Source organism: Podarcis bocagei (assembly GCF_964188305.1).
Source record: "Podarcis bocagei genome assembly, chromosome: 1".
Lineage (NCBI taxonomy): Eukaryota > Metazoa > Chordata > Lepidosauria > Squamata > Lacertidae > Podarcis > Podarcis bocagei.
The window spans coordinates 103,741,015-103,759,071 of NC_138125.1; the positions used below are offsets into that span (position 1 = coordinate 103,741,015).

Genomic DNA, 18,057 nt, shown 5'->3' on the forward strand with positions numbered 1-18,057 from the left:
AAAGAGTCCGTCCTTACATATTTAAATTTTTTGCCTCTTATTAGGGGCTTAGAAAAGCCAAATAAATTCAGGATTGAAAACCGTGATTATTTATTAGCTTGCTCAGTGACTGTGTTCCCAATGAACAAGAAACAATTTTCCAGTTTGCTAAAAGGCTTCCTGTGCTACCTACAAGACTGCCCAAAGCCAGTGTTGTGTTGCAGAGAGAATGCTAGTTTTGAACTGAGAAGACCTTGCTAATTGTTGGACTTTATGGAAGTCATTTATTTGAAGCCTAGCCCACCTCACAGCATTCTGTCAGAATAAAACTTCTTATTAGAAAAGGGGTAGGCGAGTGGTCCCTGTGCCCAGGAGACAGGTCCATTGCCTAATCTGGACAGGGTTGCACTTTCTCTGGACAAGCGGTTACGCAGTCCGGGGTGCTCTTTGATCCATGTCTGTTGCTATGCAGAATACACGTACAGCCAGTGTCCAAAGAACAAAGCAGTTAGCTGCCTTGGACATGCAGAATTTTTGGTGTGTGTTTCTGGAAAGCAACTCACCTACCTTTTCAAGAGTACACTGTGATACGAGCATGAGACTTGACTGCACAGAGTTTTGTTTTGCTTTTAAATCCCACACCACCGGGCATCCTTAAAAGTAGCTTTTTGGATCTCGCCCCACGTGTACACAATTATATGCAGAGCTATGTCTTTACGGCATGGTGGCACTGGTTTTATCATGGCACATGACCACTCACAAGGGCATCTGTTCTCTCACATCACCGTCTGTAGAACACAGTTGGCTCTGAGCAACTGGAAATGCCTGGGATTTAAAGTGGAAACGTTCTCATGTATCTAAGGCACCTACCTTAGGTGATCTCAGTTCCACAGAAAGGTTGCTGAACTGTATATGAGTAAATACGGAAATTCAAGATCTGGAGTTACGAAGGTATCCATAGCTCACCTTACCTGTAGTCCATGCTGGCTGGGACAGCTTGCATGAAGTAGAGTGCTGCAGTCCTTGCTCTCCAATGCCATTTCTTTGCAGGGAGAGTGAATAGGACACAGTCTTCTATTTCTTCTTGTAGGAGATCCACTAGCTGCCTGTGTGAACCTCCATAAAAAGCTTCAATCAGCAAAACGCTCATTCTCCTATACATTTCCAAAGTTGCCCAGGATTCTACAAAAAAAACACCCCATATTAATAAAGCCTACATTATAATTATTTCATTTTAAAATGTGTCATATAGGATCATGATAAAAGCGGAACCACATTACAAGAGCTCAGCCAGTGAGCTCAATTTTAAAGGGATTCAATCTTTTTGTTTCATTAATAAGTTTAACTTAAAAAAGACTAATTAAAATTGCAAGCATGGAAAAAGGAGAGTATCTATTAATCAAAGTCGCATTCCATTAAAATTTAGGTTACAATTAACAGTTCAGTCATACATGCATGTGCTTGAAAATGTTTAGGCTTTTAACTTAGCAGATTACTTTAAAATATACATTTATTTTTAAGTTGGTGCTTGCTGTTTCTACAAAATATCGCACATTTGTTTTCTAATACAGATTGCCCTGTGACTGATGGTACGTAAAAACTGGAAGACATTTCAAGCACAGTTCAACCAAAATAATCTTTCATACTAAAGGCAATATGGAAAGATGACTAAAAGAAATCTGACTAGGGGCAGCCCAAGGAAACCCAGGCTGAATCTTCAACCCCAAGGACATCTACACTTAAAGCTACAGAAGGCTGGGAGCAGAACTAAGTGACATTTTCAGCCCCTAGAGGAGATGCAAAATACATTATTACATCAAACTAGCTGGAACAGAACAATATTGTACACTTTAAGAAGGTTGTTCACACTCTCAGCCACAGGGCAGCTGACATACAAAACCAAGGCAGAAACAAACAAACAAACACAACACAACACCCCCCTCTAAAAAAGAGGAAGCAGAATAGTCTGTGACAAGTGCTAAAAAGGCTCAAAAGCTAGAGACAATGTTTGGATGCTGCTAAGTGGAAAAATGATAGTGTGTGTATTTTGATTATGATTTTTGTGTAGTCCATCCACTTTCCCTTGCTGTTTTAATTCAGAATTACTCTCTCCTTTTCCAAAGAGGAGGGCATGCTGCCCTGTGCAGAATGGGTATATGACACATCATTGACTCTTTTCAGGCAGCAGATCATACCTTAATCTGATTGACAAGAAGCTAAGAGAGCCAACTCCCATCAGCCCCAGCCAGTGTAACCAGTGGTCAAGGATCATGGGAGTTGCAGTCCAACAACATCTAGAGGGGAACAGGTTCCCTACCTGCGCTCCAAACACTAAAGAAAATTATGATGCCAATGATGATGTTGAATTAGGTCTGGAGAGACCTAGATTCAGATCCCAATTGTGCAATGAAGCCTGCTAGGTAGTCTTGGGCCACTCACTCTCCACCTAACCTTTCTCAAAGAGTTGTTGTGTGGATAAAACATAGCAGGGAAAGAATGATGTGCGCCACCTTGATCTCCCTGGAGGAAAGGTAGGATATAAATATAGCAGGGTACAGGACAAGTGGCAAAATGTCCTAGGCTAGCCTTGACCCCGATACATGCTTTTTGAACAGCAGACCAACACACTGTACCATGTCACATCACAAACTGATTTAGAAAGTTTCCCCGATTTCAATTCTTACATGCAGTATAGGGCTGTCATTTGAGAACGTAAGTGCAAGTTCCCCATGGGCATTAAGGATGAGGTCCACATTTCTTTCAATCCCAGACACAACTAACAGCAGAACTGGATCAAAATACATTTTCTCACCCCACCACCAAGCCACACGCATTCTCAGGAGCAATTAAAACTTGTACAAATTAATATTGTATATTATTATTAGTTGTAGTAGTATTAATCCACACATTTTAACTAGTTATGTGACATATTCGTATAGCAACAAGGGTGGCAGGATGAAAGTATGTAAATCATGCCAGCACTGCGTTTCTAGTTTTCCTACAATCTCATACGGTATCATGTATTATTCTTGTTTTGCTTTGGTGTTTTGTTTTCTTTTCTTTTAAAAAAAGCTATTTCCCTTGACCTAGCCAAGTTAAGGTAAATATACACCATGTACTCCTAGGAGATCTTGAAAAGCCACCGATGATAAATGGCCTGAGAACATTTACCCTATCAGATGGAATGCAAAGCTCAATTAGGTATAAATCATTTCAGGTATTTTAGCCATTTCAAAGGAAACAACAAATATTAGAACAACATTGCTGCTTTCTCATTACAGTACTTCCTCTCTCAAGGGTGTCTCTTTGGAATCAGTAATTCTCCGTGATGTACTAATGGCTTGGTTCCATTCTCAGGAGTGCATCACTGTGCGGCTTGAAAAATTCACTGTTCTGCATTACATCATAGTCACACACACCCCAGCCCCCAAGAAGGTACATTGCTAAGAACCTTGATATTCAAATACAGGTCAGCTCCTCCGTGAACAGGATACAGGCAGCAGCATTCTGTTCTTTGAAAACTTCCACCTTTTGTTCCAGTACTTAAACAGTGTATCTGCTTCTGATCATGAACACTTTTTCCAACATAAAAAAAACTAAATAGACACAAGACAAAAAATGTTGGCGAAGGCTTATTCCAGACCAGTATATATTTTTAAGCTAAAGTCAAAATACACAACACTTTTGAGACAGAACCAAATAAAAGCAAGCTAGGTTCTATACCAGAACAATTATATATTATGTATGGGCACTCCTGGTAAGTGGGAAATGCAACTCAGAAATGGAATAATTAAAAATAAATCATAAATGCTGCACATAAAAGTCTCCTGATAAAATCAACACAATGCCTGCCTTATACTGCTTTGAACATGGAGATTTTCAGTAAACTTGGAAACAGTTTTTGCTAGCACTGGGGTGGAGGTAGTAAAAAGAAAATGACAAAATACAAATATTAGGTATAGATGAGCTATGTGGAGGGAGGAACCAGGAAACAGTACATAAAGGACACTTCATAGGTCACTAATGGCTCACTTTTTGAGCCACCAGGTGTCCTTGACTGATTTCTCTTTTGAGGAACCAAAGATTTTCAAATGTCAAATACACCTGGCAACCTCACAGATGCCTAGAATGCACATGGTGTTCATTTCTGCCTATGATAATTGTGTAAATAAGCAGGTAATAATACTACTAATATTAAGAATAATAATCTTATTATTTATACCCCACCCATGTGCCTGGGTTTCCATAAAATTTGTATTTTATGATGGACTTCCAGAATGTTCTGCTACTGATAACATCAGAACTATCACAAACTATACTGACAGCACGACATGTCAGAAAATTCTTCATTCAACTAAAGAAAATTTACAGCAGTTATACTGCTACCAGCATTGAAGCTATTGTAAGCAAGAATAAACTTATGCAGGGTTGTATATTAAATTTGACATCTTAAAACAAATCATTACTACCATTTTCCTATGATTGTTGTACAAGGTCCTTCCTTTAGAACAGAGAGGGCGAACCCTTTCTCAGCCAGAGGCCATGTTTCCTCATGAACAAACCTTCCAGGTACCACATCACACACTGAGGCCAGAGGCGTAACAGGGCAGAGCCACAGATGTGACATGAACAGCGAGGGAGATGCTGCAGTGACTTGCAACACCTGTGCCATGTTCGTCTTCCTCCCTGAGAATGTGCAAAACTACACTTGCAGCAAGTTCAAGCTGGTTGCCTTTATGGAAGAGAAGGTACAGCAACTTGAGCCTCACCTGTCCACACTTTGACCTATCAGACAATATGAGAAATTTCTAGAATTTCTCTGTCCTGGAACAGCAAAGTGGGGTAAGGGGATAAGGGGACACCTAGCTATTTTACATGAATTCAGATCTCCAGGGCCTGATGAGCTGCAGCCAAGGGTACAAAAGGAGCTTGCGGATGTACCGTATTTTTCGTCCCATAGGACGCACCTAGTTTTTTTGGGGGGCGGGAATAAAGGAAAAAATGTTTTCCTTTATTTATCCCCCAAAACCAGGTCGGGGAACAGCGGGATGTCCCCCGAGCTTGTGGGGCTGGCCGATGTCTGCGCCGCATGCTGGGCAGCAGGCTGCTATCCGCAGCGTGGGGAGCCCTGCGGGAACTCCTGCAGGGTTCCCGACGCTGCGGATGTGTTCCTGAAGCGCCGGGCGCTCTGCTTTCGGGGCGCCCGGCGCTTCGGGAAGCAGGCTGCTATCCGCAGTCTAGACAGCCCTGCGGGAACTCCCGCAGGGCTGCCTAGGCTGCAGATGTCTTCCTGAAGCCTGGAGAGCGAGAGGGGTCGGTGCGCACCGACCCCTCTCGCTCTCCAAGCTTCAGCGAAAGCATGCATTCACCCCATAGGACGCACCCAGATTTCCCCTTCATTTTTGGAGGAGGGAAAAGTGCGTCCTATGGGGCGAAAATTACGGTAATCTCAGTCTCTGTCTATAATCTCTGGGAATTCTTGGAGAACAGACTGGAGGCAGGCAAACGCTGTCCAAATCTTCAAAAAAAGGGGGGGGGGGATGAAGACCCAGGTAACTACAGACCAATCAGCTTGAGGTCAATACAAAGAAAGGTCTTAGAACAGATAATTACATGGTTGGTCTGTGAGCACTTAGAAATGGATACTGTAATTACCAATACCCAGCATGGGTTTCTCAAAAACAAGTCATGCCAGATGAAGCTCACTTTTTTCCTTTCCTTTTCCTTTCCCTTTTTTGGGTAGAGTTACAAGATTGGTGGGTCAGGGTATGCTGTGGACATAGTGTATCTTGATTTCAGTAAGGCTTTGGACAAGGTTCCCCATGATATTCTTGCAGAAAAACCAGTAAAATGTGGGACTGGGCTAAGAAGCGCTTAGAGGACTGAACAAAGAGACCAGGGGGTACATTTGGCCCATAGGCCTGAGGTTCCTGACCCCTGCTTTAAAGAGATTGTCTTAAAGCAAATGTGTCAGAAATACTTGCTCGTTTTTAGAATTACTTGTTCATTTTTAGAATTTCTAAAGTATGTTTCTAAAATGTAACCGAGGCAGCAAGTATAGTGAACACTGCCATAGTAAAAGATATGGATTTGACTCCTTCTAAGATAAAGGCTACAACTGTGACAGTCCCAGTATTTTCAAATTAGAGCTTGGGTTCAAGAGGCATTTTCACTTACAGATTCAGAATTCTGGGATGGGAGACAACATGAGCCCGAGACTTGTGCTGGCTCAGGCACCTAATGCTAAGCTCTGTTTTAGTATTCCATCTTTATCTTGTCCAAAGCATTGCATTCATGCATATCACTCTAAATTTCTACTCTTCTCTGAAATTTACAAAAAAATATTAAATAGCAAGAGTTTTCATCTTTCACAGATGACATGAGCTATGCAAGTAATAATAAATAGCAGTTGTAGGTTGGTTTGTCTTTTTTAAAAAGCATACATACAAAATAAAAAAATCTCATTCAATTTGCTGAGGGTTTATTAAAGAAAATGCACTTACTCTTTCATATGTACATTAATAAATGTGGTTTCACAGATGTCAACCTAGCTCAAATCACAGAGCCATAGTTAGCCCCCCTATGGTGACCTAATGGGCAGTGTAAGTTACATATTGTATTTAGAAGTCCTTCCAACAAAACATTTTAGCAATCATGAAAAATACAGGGTGCAACAGTTAATATATTCCATAGGTAGATAATTTCTTTGGTTATAGGAAACAAAAGTATTGAGTTTCAGGAATGGTTCTAGTGGTGGTTAAAGGCCCACACAAGGGAAATTTGCTCAACAAAAGGTACAAAACATAACATCTCTCTCTGCCACAAACCTTTCATTGATCTGACATACACATTGCACTACTTAGAGGAACAAACATATCTAAACACAAACAAAAAGTGTATGTGTACATACAGCCAAATCAAAATTAAACAGGTATTACCCTGATATTTGCTTGCTTTTATGCCACTTCCTCTCTTCACCGAGTTTTAAATACAGAACCATGGGGAAGGAAACCCCACCAAAATGTTTACTAAAATAATTTCAGTTACCAACCATGCTTGTTATTTCTCCTGGAAACCCCAGCTAATAAACGCTACAACTGCATTTTAACAAATGTGGTAAAGTATGACTAATAAAAGTATAATGAGCATATACTTTCAACAGCTATATGCATGTTCAAAGGAGACTGTAGTAGCGTAGGTACAGTAAATTGGGGGTGGGGGAGATCACACTGTTTTGACAAAATGATAAAGTTTCTTTCTGGTCAAGTTATGTACAAATTACAGCCAACAACCAACTTTTACCAGTCTTTCTAAACAAGTTCCAGTTATTATATATACTTTCCCACGCACTGACACAATATAAGTAACATTTAAACTGCAATTCAGTTTAAAAAGCAATTCAGCTTACACGACAGATAACTGTTCGAGTTCATTACCTTAGGCTTTACAATTTGAGGAAATTATCTGGAGTGACCATCGTGTTCTTCTGTGAGGGATTGAAGAAGAACTGGGGGAGAGCCAATGCTCAGTGGTATATGTTTTGCATGCAAAACAGCCCACATTTGCTTCCTGACACCTCCAGATAATTGGACAAAAGCACCGTCTGAGCCCCTGAAAAGCCACTGCCTGCTAGGGCAGGCAAACAACAAGGGGACTGTAGTCTTCCAGATGTTATTGGACTACAACTCCCATAATGCAGCAGCATTGCACAGGCCACAGGCTCCATCATCATTAGAGTATACAAGTAGTCTTCAGATGGATCAGTAGCCATAACTTGTTTGAAAGTGAAACAACACAGCAGGAATTGGGGGGATGCTGAAACCCAACACTTCATTTGGGCTCTTTCTAGCTTGTGCTAAACTATGGATAAACATTATGCGCACACCAAATCTACCAGGAAAAGCAAAAAACAAAACCTGACAAGATACATATTTCTAAAGTAGTTTTCTACACCATGGTGATTTACAATGCGTCTTAGCATAGTAGAATAAAGAAACATGTGATATGCCAAAACAAGTGCACTTGTCTGCTTCTCTGGGTCAGTTTTTGCTTGAAAATTTTTATTTTTTAAAAAAGTGCTTGCTGCCTGGGGCATTTCCCCCTCATTTAGTTAACACATTAACTGGAGCAAATGTACCCAAGTGGCAAAAATCAAGATATATTGGGTGATTATTATTGTTTTTTGCCCCTGGCATCCCCCCCCCCAAAGAAAACTGTAAATGGTTAAGTGGCTGAAATTTGGGGACACTGTATACTACTGTGCAGCTCACAATCAATTAGGAGGATTGCATTGCTTGTCTGCTTCTGTATTGTTTCTGCAATGAAAAGCACGTGCAGGGTAGATTTCACCCCATTTTTCATAGGAAGGTATTTGACAGACACAGTTTCTCCAGTGGCAGAACGTGGGGTGGGGTGGAGTGGAGCCACAGAGCTCCCATCCCAATGCCAGAGTTGCTGCTGCTTTCCTACACAAGGCTGGGATGAGGTGGCAGCAGGGGCAGGTCTTTGAGTGGAACCAGTGGATTGGCAGCAAGTTTTGCCTTGTGCCAGCCACACGGCCACAGTCTCACTCCTGTGAATATGTTACGTCATAACGTATTCACAGTACAGTGGTACCCCGCAAGACGAACGCCTCGCGAGACGAAAAACTCGCAAAACGAAAGGTTTTTTCGTTTTCGAGTTGCCTCGCAAGACGAATTTCCCTATGGGCTTGCTTCGCAAGACGAAGCTTGCCCCGGGGACAGCGGGTCTTCTCTTTTGAAGCAAGGGGCTGCAGGGAGATTGCTATCTCCCGGCAGCCCCTTGCTTCAAAAGAGGTCCAGGGGCAGCGGGAAGCTAAGCGCTTCTTCCCTGCTGCCCCCCGACGTCTTTTGCAGCAAGGGGCTGCAGGGAGATCGCTAACTCCCCGCAGCCCCTTGCTTCAAAAGAGGTCCAGGGGCAGCGGGAAGCTAAGCGCTTCTTCCCTGCTGCCCCCCGACGTCTTTTGCAGCAAGGGGCTGCAGGGAGATCGCTATCTCCCCGCAGCCCCTTGCTTCAAAAGAGGTCCAGGGGCAGCGGGAAGCTAAGCGCTTCTTCCCTGCTGCCCCCCGACGTCTTTTGCAGCAAGGGGCTGCAGGGAGATCGCTATCTCCCTGCAGCCCCTTGCTGCAAAAGACGTCCGGGGGAAGCGGGGAAGAAGCCGCTTCCCCCGGACGTCTTTTGCAGGGTTGCCGCGCGCAGGCTTCGGCATGCCGGCAACCCTCCGCCAGCAGCGGCAGCGCTGCCGCTGCTGGCGGAGAGGTCCGCGAAGCCTTGCCCGGACAGCTTTTGAAGGCAGGCGGGGGGGGGGAGTAAAGACTTTCGCCCCCGCCAGCCTTCAGAAGAGGAAGGCTGGCAGGGGGCAAAAGTCTTTGTCCCCCCTGCCTGCCTTCCCAGGGGCTTTTAAATCGCCCCGGACAGCGGAGAAGTCCTCCGCTGTCCGGGGCGATTTTAAAATGCCGCCCGCCAGCATTTTAAGATCGCCCCGGACAGCGGAGAAGTCCTCCGCTGTCTCGGGGTTTTTTAAAATGCTGGGGGTGGGAAGAAAAGCCCTTGCCCCCCCCCCAGCCTTCAGAAGAGGTCCAGGGACAGACTGTCCCCGGACCTGGTCTGAAGGCGGTTTCCCTAGGAACGCATTAATTGATTTTCAATGCATTCCTATGGGAAACCGTGCATCGCAAGACGAAAAAACCGCAAGACGAAGAGAATTGTGGAACGAATTAATTTCGTCTTGCGAGGCACCACTGTACTATGGAAAGCACACAATGAAGCCAAATTAAAATGGTTCACATGAACATACTGTACGCAGGGGTCAGCAAACTTTTTCAGCAGGGGGCTGGTCCACTGTCCCTCAGACTTTGTGGGGGCCCAGACTATATTTTGGGGGTAAAAATGAACAAATTCCTGTGCCCCACAAATAACCCAGAGATGCATTTTAAATAAAAGCACATATTCTACTCATGTAAAAACACCAGGCAGGCCCCACAAATAACCCAGAGATGCATTTTTTTTTAAAAAAGGACACATTCTACTCATGTAAAAACACGCTGATTCCCAGACTGTCCACTGGCCAGATTTAGAAGGCAAATGGGCCAGATCCGGCCCCCGGGCCTTAGTTTGCCTACCCATGGTCTAAAGGAACCATTTCTATCTGAAAACACACACACACACACACACACACACACACACACACACACACGTGTATACTCCACACTTGAACTGCAACATCAGGAAATTGAAAGTTGTAATATAAAAATGTCCCAGTGACCATTAATCTACAGACACCTTATAGTACAAGGCATAATGACTCCTACTGGAGTTTTACATATTTAAAAAGTAACATGCTATAAAATCTGTGTATTACACTATGCATGAAACAGAAGCGATGGCGATATAAATCCTTAAAGAAAAGTTGTTAATGTGCATGCAGAGTAGCTACATTTTAAACCTCCATATCTCAGCTGCTTTAATTTTTTGAACTATGCAAAGACACTAATGGCCTTTATAATTTCATGCCATAAATTAAACTTGTTTTCAAATTATGGGAAAGCAAAAAAAATGGTTTCAAGCCAAAGTATCTCTCTCTCCCTCCCTGGGTATACATATGTATACACTGTATATTATATACAACATTTAAAAAATTTAGCTCTAGTTTTCCCATTGACACTTTTCGATGCTGGATCCAGAATGCCCCAAAACAGAAATGCACTTTCTTTCTGTAGAAGGCCTTCAGTTCTACTAGAAGCTAATAATTAATGTTTCAATGTTTCAATGTTGTATTTTAATCTTGTTTTTAAGCTGTATTCATTCACCTTGTTTTTATTATTGCTTGTTAGCCGCCCTGAGCCCGGCCTTGGCTGGGGAGGACGGGGTATAAATAAAATTTATTATTATTATTATTGCCACAAAGATAAACTGTTTTCTTCAATTTCCCTTCCTACAGTCCCCCAGTGTTCTGCAACCTTCCAGGGCAATTCCACTAATGAAAACTCTGGATCCAACTGGAAAAATCCCCAACCTAAGTCTATCTGCACTGCACTAAGTTCAGTGTTTTAGCTCAAACACCAGGGGTCCCTTTACCTTACATTGATAGCAACATGTAGAGGAGAAGCATGAACAATTCTGGATTCAGGAAAAACTGCACTTTGATACTACAAATAGGTTTGGTGTGTAAAGGTAAAGGTAAAGGGATCCCTGACTTTTAGGTCCAGTCATGACCGACTCTGGGGTTGCGGCACTCATCTAGCTTTATTGGCCGAGGGAGCCAGCGTACAGCTTCCGGGTCATGCGGCCAGCATGAATAAGATGCTTCTGGTGAACCAGAGCAGTGCACGGAAATGCTGTTTACCTTCCTGCTGGAGCGGTACCTATTTATCTACTTGCACTTCAACGTGCTTTTGAACTGCTAGGTTGGCAGGAGCAGGGACCAAGCAAAGTGAGCTTACCCCGTCGCGGAGATTCAAATCGGGTTTGATGTGTACGCAGTCCTAATTCACCAAAACTTTTAAGGTAGCCACCAAACTAAGGAATTTGTAGTAGTTACTACTATGTGGTTCTGCAAGCACGGACAAACCAGACAGTACAGTCATCCTGAAATAGCACAGCTTTAAACATGTACAGTTCAGCATGTATAGGATCTATATCAAATACTTTGGATTCTAAATTCAAAGTTACCACCTTTAAAAATAAATAAAAAGAAAGATTCAGACTTCCTGCTTGATTTCAAAGCTTTGGAAACCACTTGTCAATAAACACTACTATTTAAGTGGTATTTATGGTTCCACATGTGACTATAATGCTGATGGGATGTTTGCCCGCATTTCATTCAGGTCATGCTCGCATCTCAAAGAATCTTGTTTTCAACTCTTAATAGTACAAGATTATCAATTCCTATGACCTCAGTGGCTCACATTAGATTTAACTGGATGAAAGAGGTTAGATTAAAAATAGTGTTACATCTCCCATTACCACACCTATTAGTTCTATAACCACTCTGAGATATTTTAAACATGACAGGGGAAGATGTTATTAGCTACTTCCCTATTATAGAAAAAGAATCAGTCTGGTAATAATAGCCTACTATTTGATAATCTCAGACATTTAGGCCTGGACATATGGAAAAACTATGTCCTGTAGCATTTCCACTAGATCTTAAGTTCTAGCCAGCTCAAGCTAATATTTTGTTTACTAATGATACAAATATGGTATGATCTAAGGCAGTCGTACTGAATTCAAGTGGACACAGTACACGCTTATAAGCAGTTCTGTTTATATAAATGGGATCTAAGTTTCTGCATAACCTTGTACACATTTACCTGGGAGTAAGTTACATTGAACACAAGTAAGCATACATAGGATCATGAATGTTGGGTATCTTGTGTCTAAGCACATCAGACTTATCTTGAAAGACACAAATTTTATCTGGTTTTCAAAAATTCTACAGAAATTGGAATTGTACACTTAATTTTAAAATCAAAGCAATCTATGCACCTAAATATCCAGAAGACAAGCAATGAAGAACCCCATATATATATATATATATATATATATGCTTTCGTAGATTAACAAGAAGTAACAAGAAGCCGAAAGCACCAGCCTGAAGATGACGAGTGAGACCTCGTCGAAACGTCGCCTAGACACCCCAACTCTTACACGGGAAGACACCCGAAGACACCAAAACCTGCATATATATATATATATATATATATATATATATATAATCTCACAGTATAAACTTTTCAGAGCGAAAGAGTATATATTCAAGAGACTAGATTAGATTAGAAATCTATATTCAATTATATTACTAAAAATTCCAACATGACACTCTTTTAAATTCACAGGCTGGTTTCTACATTATAGTGTCTCCTGTTTAGGAGAAACTAAGATCTGAGCAATATCATCACTCAAATATTAGACAAAAGATTACACGAAACCCTCTCTGTATACTTCTGGTCGTGTTAAAGAGAGAAGATTGAATCAATGATTTTGACAAGCTTTCAAAAGCAACCTAGATAGCATTGTGCTAATTATTTCTTGAACAAACCTTAAGCGTGGAGAAATTTATTAACAAAGATTGCTGGACACAAAGACTACGTATCAGAAACAATACTTTGCATTATAGGCTATTTCTTTTTATGTGCTGAGACTATTCTTCAGGAATCTAGCAACAAATATACTTCTTATTTATAAACATGCAAACTTACATAAACCGAAAACATTCTGATACCCTATTAAATTTGCAATTTACTTAATTTAATTCATATATTAGAATCTTATAAATGAATCTCTGCTATTTATTACTTATTTAAAACATTTCTATTTTGCTGTTCATCCCAAAGTGTCATAGCAGTTTGTAAAAATAGAAAAATATAATTGAACAACATTAGTCATGCAGTAATACAATACAACATCAAAAGGTTTAGAAAGAGTAAAACTGAAAGACAGAGTGTGAAGGCTGTATGGAAAAGAAAATCTAATGTAGCCTTTGCAAGTGGTGGAATGCAGTAAAGGGCCTTATTAGATCATCTAGGGTACAGATCATATGTCCACTCCAATGCATGGGCCTACCTCTGAAGATGGTGTGGAAACCAGCTAACACAGAACGTGGAGCCTGCCTATTAATAGGTGTAACTTCCAAAACATCCTAAAACACTCCTGTGAGTGATGCTCTGTAGACTCTGCATCCAGATTGTTCCAACTACTGGTTTGGCAAGCAGTTTGAACCTGACAGTAGTCACAATCTATCTTGTATCCATTCTGTCGTTCCTGAAATAATGACTTTTGATGTGTTTTTCCCCAAACCAGATTTGATCCAAATTGAGAAAAAGAACGACCTAGCTTCATTTTAAGCTGGTAATGTGTACAGTCACAGCTTGGGTAGTTTTACTAGTGCAGTTGTTTTTCAAAAATATAATACTTTTATTTGGCTATAAAGCAAATAAGTGTAGTAACAGAAGAACAGTATACACTGAATGGAAAAATCATTTTGCCTTAGTAACATTGTTTTTACTACTCCCTCCAACCTTCTGACATCTCATAAAGCTCTCCAAGTGCCTATTCACATTCTTGGTCAGTTTACGAAAAATTAGTACACTTCTCACCAATCCCAACCAAGGCAGATGCTAGAACTAAAGTGCCTCTGGTTAGTTATCAGTATGGCAGATCAATAGTTCCTGAACTCCAAGCCAAAGTTTGTTTTAGAAGGGATTTTGTCCCTTAGGCATTGGAGCTTATCACTAACACTTCTTGGTAAACGTTGCATCTATGAATTCACCCCTACTGGAGCTCAATATAAAGGAAGTTGCTCCTTCTTCCATCTTCCTTGCAGGAATAGTATTAATGGGCAACAGCAGTAGTAGAGAATGCTGTTCAGGGCCAAAGTAATTCACAACCAAGCCTCTAGCACTACTTTCGTACACAGCAGCACAGGTCTCAGATCAATTCAATGCAGAGACTCCTAGGACCAACTCTGTGATGTGCTAAACCAGAAACACACACATACCAAGCATCTTACCCCATGTTTGCTGCTTTCAAAAGAATCAGCCCCTACAGTCCATGCAAGTTCATTCCAGGGCGAACAATTCTGCAATGTGCGAAAATGCCCAGATGCGGATGCAAGCCTTTTACACAATGGAAGATTAAGGAAGCTATCAAGGCACAGATAAGAGTTGGCAAAACAGACACTTTTAGGGGTTTTTTATTTTTTTAAAAAAACACCTTTACATTTTATTTTTTAAAAATTCAACTTTAAGGTAAAACAAAGCAGACGCAAAGGGTGAAGACTAACATAACAAGCTTAATACTCAATAACAAGGCCTACTGATAAACTTAACGTTTTCTTACTCCCTTTGATTTTCTATACACAATGTACTTCACAAGCTCTATCTGCAGTGATGACAAACCAGCAGAAAATAGCATATTGGGCCGCAATGTGTCAGTGATATTTCCTTGGAGAAAATTAAACAAACACAGATTGTACAAGGGTACACACCTTGTGCAAGGGGTACAAGGTGTTATTTCAAGAAACGCAGAGAAGCTAGGCCTGCTTCAGGAAGTTTCACAAATATATTGTATTTACAGAAAACTGACTTTTGTTACTCATGCGTTGTATTTTATGCATTTATACCTTTCAGTGTAAAACATTTTTACAATAATTGGACAACTAGCATGCTTGAGCAAAGCAGTAAGGTTTTAAATCCCAAAGAAGGATTCCTGTGCTGAGAAAACTGAAATTAAGGGTTTCTTCATAGATCTCTATGAGTAAAACACCAACAGCAGCATCTCCTGAGCAAAGTTTCATTCTGGGGTTGCTGCTTGTCTATGAAAATTTGCTCCTAGGAGGGTTTGGATCCTCTTAGAGCTGGTTTTGGGAGTGCAAGAGGCAGGTTGTGGGAGGGCGGGGAAATAAATTGGTAAAAGTCACTCTTCTCCCTTCAGCCACGGGGATCCCAGTCCTGGATCCAACGCATTTCATGGATGGAAGGAGCCACATCATTTGCAGAACACGAAAGTCTGGATCTAACCCTTTAAGGAGTTTAAAAAGGGGCAAGGGTATAATGCAGGTCTGTAAATCTATAGTTATTGTATTCTATAAATCTGCACTAATACAAAGACACATACAATGTGTATATGTATATGCATGTGTTAAATATATAAATGACTCAACTGAACCTTTTTCTCCTTTCCATCCTGCACCATGACAAAGGCTCAAAGGGATACACATAGGCCATGAGTAAAAACATGCTGCCTTAGGGCCCAGTAACTAGGTGGAATCACAGCATCAAGGAGCCAACCCAGAAGCTTAAAAGGCATGTGCAAAAAAATTGTGGTTTAATAACTTGCTAGAAGCCCAATTCCTAAGAGTGGAGAGTCGAGGCTTTGTGATGCCACCATTCTTTACTTCCTTCTTAAAGGAACCATCTCAGAGACCAGAGCTCTACTCCTTCCCTCCCAAATCCACAATCCTTGGCTAGCCAAATTGGTGTCCCTCCAGGTATTGTGACCTACAACCATTGACCATGCTGGCTGGAGAGCATCATGTTTACTATCCCTCAATGTACAGATAAAGCTTCCTGAGAAGTCATTTTATAGTCACTTGAAAAATCCACTTCAGGAAGTGTGCTTGACAGCCAGGATGTGCACAAATCCCCATGTGCTAAAGCACTCTGCCGTGTCTTGTGCATTAGCACATCCAAGGTGTGTGCTTTCTGGCCGTTAAATGTAGAACCTGTCATGCATCTCTGCTTATTTACAACCGTCAGTGACACGCGGCAGACCCTTACGATATTTTGCCAGGTGCCTGATGACACCTAATAATGTCCACTGGCATGCCTGAAACATTTATCAAAATTCGCCAACTGCTGCCTCACAGCACTTTCAAGCCATGGGGAGCTCAGGAAATGAGGCCAACATTTAGGGATTTAGCTGTCACTAAACGTGGGCTTAAAAAAAATAATACTTGCAACTTACCTGGGAATTTGCAAACTTCATCCCACCCCAGTGTGATCTTAAGCTAGAAACAATAAGGTTAAGTCAATGCTGAGGCAACACTGGATTGTTATTAGGGCTGAAAATCAAAATCATATGAGTTTGAAGTGATTAAATCTGCATTGTATATAAACAAACAAAATATTTTTTAAATGTTGCTGCTGCTTATTTTTATTTTTTATTTTTATTGATGATGGTGGTGGTGGTGATTGTCTCACAACACATGCTACACATAAATGAAGCATGCCCTTTTTTGAAAGAGAGAAAAGGGTTTTCCGGGCTCAGTTCAAAGTGCTGGTTTTGACCCATGAAGCCTTATGTAGCTCAAGACCTCAGTAAGTCAAGGACCACCACTCCCCACATGAACCAATAGGACTCTGCATTCATCATCTGATGTCCTTCTCTGTGTGCCTTCTCCGAAGAAGAAGGTGCAGATAGTGGCAACGCAAGAAAGGGACTTTTCAGGGGTGGCTTCCTGCCCATGGAATGATCTCCCCAAGGCGGTGCAACATGCACAATCAATGGCTACTTCTAGGCACCCTTCACAGTGAAAACATTAGGTGGGAACACTCAGCACAGGAACAGACCATTACTACTAGTCCCTGAGCATGTGAATGTCCTACTTTTGATGCTAGAGGTCTGGCTGGTTCTACTGCTTCTCTGGGTGCATGAATAGGCCAAGGAATGAACAGCTGAAGACTATGCAGAAAAGGGGCAACTAACAGTTTACAGAGACAGGGCCAACTCAGGCAGTGCATGCCACCTTCGCCACTCTCATATGCTTGCCAACTTCCATAGAGTACTTTGTTTTCAGATACAGAAGCAGTGATTGTACTTGCTACTGGTTCAAGGAAGAAGACAGACTTTGGCTGCAATCTAAACAATACAGGGCAGGGTACAAGAGTGGACAGTCCCCATTTTCCCAAATGAAGAAGCAGGCTCCCTTTTTATAGAACTACTGTTTTATGCAGCACCCATAATTCACAAACAAGCACTTGACATCTCTTTGGTGGACTTTTAACTTGTTGACTTACTACCCCAGAGCACATCATCTCTAGGCATTAGCGCTTTGACGCTATTGGAAACAGACAGGCAAGGTTTATAGACAGAAAAATGTCTTGTTTTTATGGCTGCACAATAGGGAATTCCTATTATTGTTAAGGCTATATAAAAAAATATTGATCCACTGTTATGTCTTAAAATGTAACACAGGATCTTCGGAGGAAAAAACGGGGACGGCTAGTGTGTATCATGCAATTCTTCAATTATATAAAAATGTGGCGATTGATAAGCAAATACCTACCTAACTTTGAACCGACTTTTTTGGTGCATGCACTTTTTTCATCTGGAGAAGAAGAAGAGATTTTTTTGTTTCGTTTTGCTGCTTGTCGTATTCTATCCTTTTATTTATTTATTATTAACAACAACAGTTTGGTTGTCTGCTTTCACTCAGGGACTCCAGGGAATTTTTCCAGCATTATAAAACTTCACATTATTCCTTTGAGGTAAGCAAGTGTTATGTATTTCTTCATGTACAAAATTAAAAACACAATAATTTACATGCTGCCAAATGTG

General features: G+C 41.3%; 1 protein-coding gene across 15 annotated transcripts in view; it reads right to left on the reverse strand.

Annotated features, from left to right (window-relative positions):
- The window catches only part of GTDC1 (glycosyltransferase like domain containing 1), a 246,325-nt gene that overhangs the window by 187,144 nt on the left and 41,124 nt on the right, over nucleotides 1-18,057 (reverse strand). For 13 of the 15 annotated variants that reach the window (XR_014001624.1, XR_014001625.1, XM_081167720.1 and 10 more), the window contains one exon: nucleotides 951-1,161. Coding sequence is in view for 13 of the 15 variants with exons in the window: in XM_081167720.1 (XP_081023846.1) it covers nucleotides 951-1,161 (211 nt within the window). In the remaining 2 variants the exon portion in view is untranslated. Of the gene's footprint in view, nucleotides 1-945; nucleotides 1,162-3,430; nucleotides 3,533-18,057 lie in introns of those variants that run through there. The other 2 variants (XM_081167712.1, XM_081167714.1) reach the window with 2 other exon arrangements.